The sequence below is a fragment of the Lolium perenne genome, chromosome 3 (genome assembly GCF_019359855.2).
Source record: "Lolium perenne isolate Kyuss_39 chromosome 3, Kyuss_2.0, whole genome shotgun sequence".
Classification (NCBI taxonomy): domain Eukaryota; kingdom Viridiplantae; phylum Streptophyta; class Magnoliopsida; order Poales; family Poaceae; genus Lolium; species Lolium perenne.
Window position 1 is genome coordinate 244,447,428 of NC_067246.2, and position 3,744 is coordinate 244,451,171.

Below are 3,744 nucleotides of genomic sequence, written 5' to 3' on the forward strand. Positions count from 1 at the left end.
GTCCCGGAAACGCAGGTCGACACCGACCCCTCAGCAGCGGCCCGGGAAGAGCGATGGCGTGCACCCCGCCCGCCGCGGCGGGAGGCATGGCCGCAGCAGGCCCGCCAGCAGCGGGAGGCGGCGCAGGCGGCGGATCTGGCGGCGTTCTGCGCCCATGGCCCCGCTGCTGGCGAGGCCGCGGCGGCAGCAGCGTGGCAGGAGCAGCAGGACGCCACCGTTGCGGCGTCTGACGCCTCGACGAGACAGGAGGCGCGACGGTGCCGGTACCGGGCGGAGATGGAGCAGCGGTGGGCTGACGAGGGCCAGCGCCAGCGCGGTGAGCGGGAGGCGCTGTACCGTGAACGACGGGAGTCGATAGAGCGCCGGCGGCGGGAGTCGATCGAGCGCCAGCGGCGGGAGTCGGCGGAGGAGCGTCATCAGCGGGAGGCGGCGCTGAGGGCGTTATGGGGGAGGCGGGCGGACCAGTTGGCGGCGGAGGACACCGTGTTGGCGGCGGCGATAATGGAGGCGCCAACAGATGTGGAGGAGGAGGCGCCAATGGAGGAGGAGGAGGCCGAGGCGGAGGAGACCGAGGTGGAGGACGACGACGACGACGAGTTCGAGTGGTCCGACGACGACGGGCCGCACCCGGACGAGACGGCCGATCAGCAACGCGCGCTCGTCGAATCCTTCGAGTCGGAGAAGAAGCTCCAGGACGACGCCCGTGCCCGCGAAGAGGCGCAGATTCGTCGCGCCGTTGAGCTCTCCCTCCAGGCGGCCCAGCAGGGGAGGGCGGAGGAGGACGCGCGGCGGGAGCGGCACCGTCTGGCCACCGCCGAACGCAAGGAGAGGAGGCGCGCGCAGGAGGAGCTGCGGCGTAGGGGAGGCGACGACGGGGCGGGGCCGTCGAACGCACCGCCGGGCGGTCAGTAGTCTTGGTTTAGATGAAATCTAGCCGTTTTCATTCAAACTTTGTAATATATAATCAAAATTGAATGAAAACCTTTATTTTCGTGCACCAAAATTCATTTGGGGCGGCGTTTGGGGGACGCGGCTGGGAAGCGACGTCCCCCAAAGACGGCACGAACAAAACACGTCCCCCAAACACTCAATCCGGCGCGGTTTGGGGGACGCTTTGGAGGACGCGGCTGGAGATGCTCTAAGGAATAAGTTCTGTTTTCAGGGAAGGTCATGGTTAGGCTTGGATGTGCTTTGGTCCGGGGTGATTGCAAACGTCAGAAGGTGGTGTCTACTCTGCAAGGATGTTCACACTTCACTACTGGACAAAAACCTTCTCCTCCTGGAAAGAACAAGAGGAGAACTGATGCGGATCGTCTGGAGTTGAACTCTTCCTTGCTGCATAAGAATTTTGTGCAAAGGTTCATCAGGACTTGGTCCACTTTAGCTGTTTCTTTTGTTGGTCTGTAGCTGGTCTTTAGCTGTTTCTTTTGTTGCTAGTTTTTTCATCTCTCCCCAACTTTTAGAGAGATGGCTCCCAGAAACTTGTATTCTGATTTGATGTTAACTTTCACTCTTGCTTGGGGTTTGAAACCCACTTTCCTCTAAAAAATTGTATTTTCTCATGTGACTAAAACCCCCTGTCATCTAATTTTTTTCATATATATTTCTCATGTGACTAAGACTTAAGCTATCAACCGAGATATGGACAAACATTTAGTTTGCATACATAGTGTACTCAATCCTAAAAGCAACTTAAGACGCTGCCGTTGTACGTATTGCGCAAGCCACCATATACGTTTCACAAAAGGTATTACATACCAGCAACTTAAGTGATTGATTGATCAGGCTGCACTTTGGCCTAGCGATATACCCATAGACGACAAGAGCAGTTCGAAACAGCAAGCTGGAATACGTCACTCGGCTATCTGCTCTCCGATAGAAACTGAACGAACGCCGCCCTTGACGAGCCCCCTTCCTCCAGCGCCGCCTCTGCCTCCTGTTTGCGAGCAGCCACCCGCGCCCTAAGCTGCCTCCCATCCTCGGCCTCTATCACCAGCCTCACCTTGGCCTCCACCTCCTCCGCCTTCACAAAACCAGTCATGTACCCATCCAGCTCCACCGCGACGCCCATGTCCTCTATCATGCACACCTTGTTCATCTTTTGCTCCGCGTCCAGCGGCCAACACAGCATCGGGACGCCCGCGGAGACGGCTTCAAGCACCGAGTTCCACCCACAGTGTGTCACAAACGCGCCGGTCGCGCGGTGGCGGAGCACGTCCACCTGCGGCGCCCACGACTTGATGACGAGGCCCCTGTCCTTGGTCCGCTCTAGGAACCCCTCCGGCATGAGCGCATCAAGGTCCGGCTCAGGGCGCACCTCCAAGTATTTCTTCGCGTCCTGGCTTCCTGCCGGCGTGCGCACGGACCATAGGAACCGCTTCCCGGACCTCTCCAGGCCAGCGGCTATCTCCTTGAGCTGCTCCGCGGAGACCGTGCCCTTGCTTCCGAAGCAGAGGAACACGACGCTGCGGTCCGGCTGTGAATCGAGCCACGCGAGGCACTCGTTCCTCTCCGTGCCGTCGCCGCCCTTCGCGCCCTCGCTGACCAACGGCCCGATGCAGTAGACCGGAGGTAGGACCCTGCCGGGGACGCAGAGCGGGTCCCTGAGCGACTGTACCGCCCGGCTCTCCAGCGACTCGAACGTGTTCACCAAAACACCCATTGTCTCGGTGTTGCGCTTCCAGATGTTGGTCATCGCCTTGCACAGCTCGTCCTCCGGGTGCTCCAACAGCTCCTTGATGAGATGTGACGCCGGCATGGGTGGAACACTGAGGAAATCAAGCGGAGTGTCCCCGAGCTCCTTCAGGCCTGTCCGCCTGCTGGCTATGAGCGCAGGGAGCTGGGTCAGGACGGACAGGCACGAGGCGCCTGAGGCGAAGAACGTGTAGACCGGGATGCCGAGCTTCACGCAGACGTCGAGAGCGTGGACGCAGAACATGTCGAGGACAACGGAGTGCAACCGTTTCAGAGCGAAGGAGAGGAGGAATGCTTCGAGCAGCTGGTTGTAATCGAGAAAGAGCTGGAGAAAGAGTAGGACTGGGTGCTTGCCGGAGGCGGCGAAGTTGGGGGCAGGGAGTGCCGGCAGGAAGTGGAAAGAGATGGACGGGTTGGAGGCGGCGATGCGCTGGATGGCGGCAGCGCCGGAGTCGGACGACTTGAAGGGCGGCTCGACCATCACCATGGTGACATCGTAGCCGTGCTTGAGGAAGACGTTGGCTAGCTCGGTCATGGCAACGACATGACTAACGCCGGCGCCGGGGTACAGGACCACGTGTAGGAATTTGTGGCTTTAATATTTTACATGTTAACTACATTGTTATACTCCCGGAATCAAAACCTCAATGTGGAAGTATATTCATGGAAACAACAGGGAACAATTGATGTGGAATTGTACTTAAGGAAATATACTTAAGGAAGCCGGTACATCTATAATGGAACACAGTGTATAAGAATATGCTGGAATTATACCCGGGAACATTATAGAGTGGAATGCCAGGTTGTCTATAGGATTGGCTCTATAGATTGTTAAAGCCTGCGAGTTTGATCGAATCTGAATTCAAACTCGGCGCACGACTCACACGTGCGTGTTTGGGACCTAATTGATTAACAGTATTAGGCTCGGTAACTGGCTGTTAATGATAGTGGTTGGTTTAACATGTCACGAGTCCTAACTGGAAACAGATTGTAATATCTGGAATTTGGAGTCTATATAAAGATCCCACCCTCTAGCCTCAAGATGCATTG

General features: G+C 57.6%; 1 protein-coding gene across 1 annotated transcript; it reads right to left on the reverse strand.

Moving 5' to 3' along the window:
• Nucleotides 1-1,713: 1,713 nt before the first annotated feature.
• On the reverse strand, nucleotides 1,714-3,371 carry LOC127343746 (UDP-glycosyltransferase 88A1-like). The gene has a single exon (XM_051369927.2). It carries the CDS (start codon nucleotides 3,227-3,229, stop codon nucleotides 1,862-1,864), a length of 1,368 nt encoding a protein of 455 aa, XP_051225887.1. The 5' UTR covers nucleotides 3,230-3,371; the 3' UTR covers nucleotides 1,714-1,861.
• Between the last annotated feature and the right edge of the window lie 373 nt (nucleotides 3,372-3,744).

What these genes read in the sequence shown, in the direction of transcription:
- LOC127343746 (XM_051369927.2), bottom strand. Translation starts at nt 3,229, where the DNA reads ATGACCGAGCTAGCCAACGTCTTCCTCAAGCACGGCTACGATGTCACC.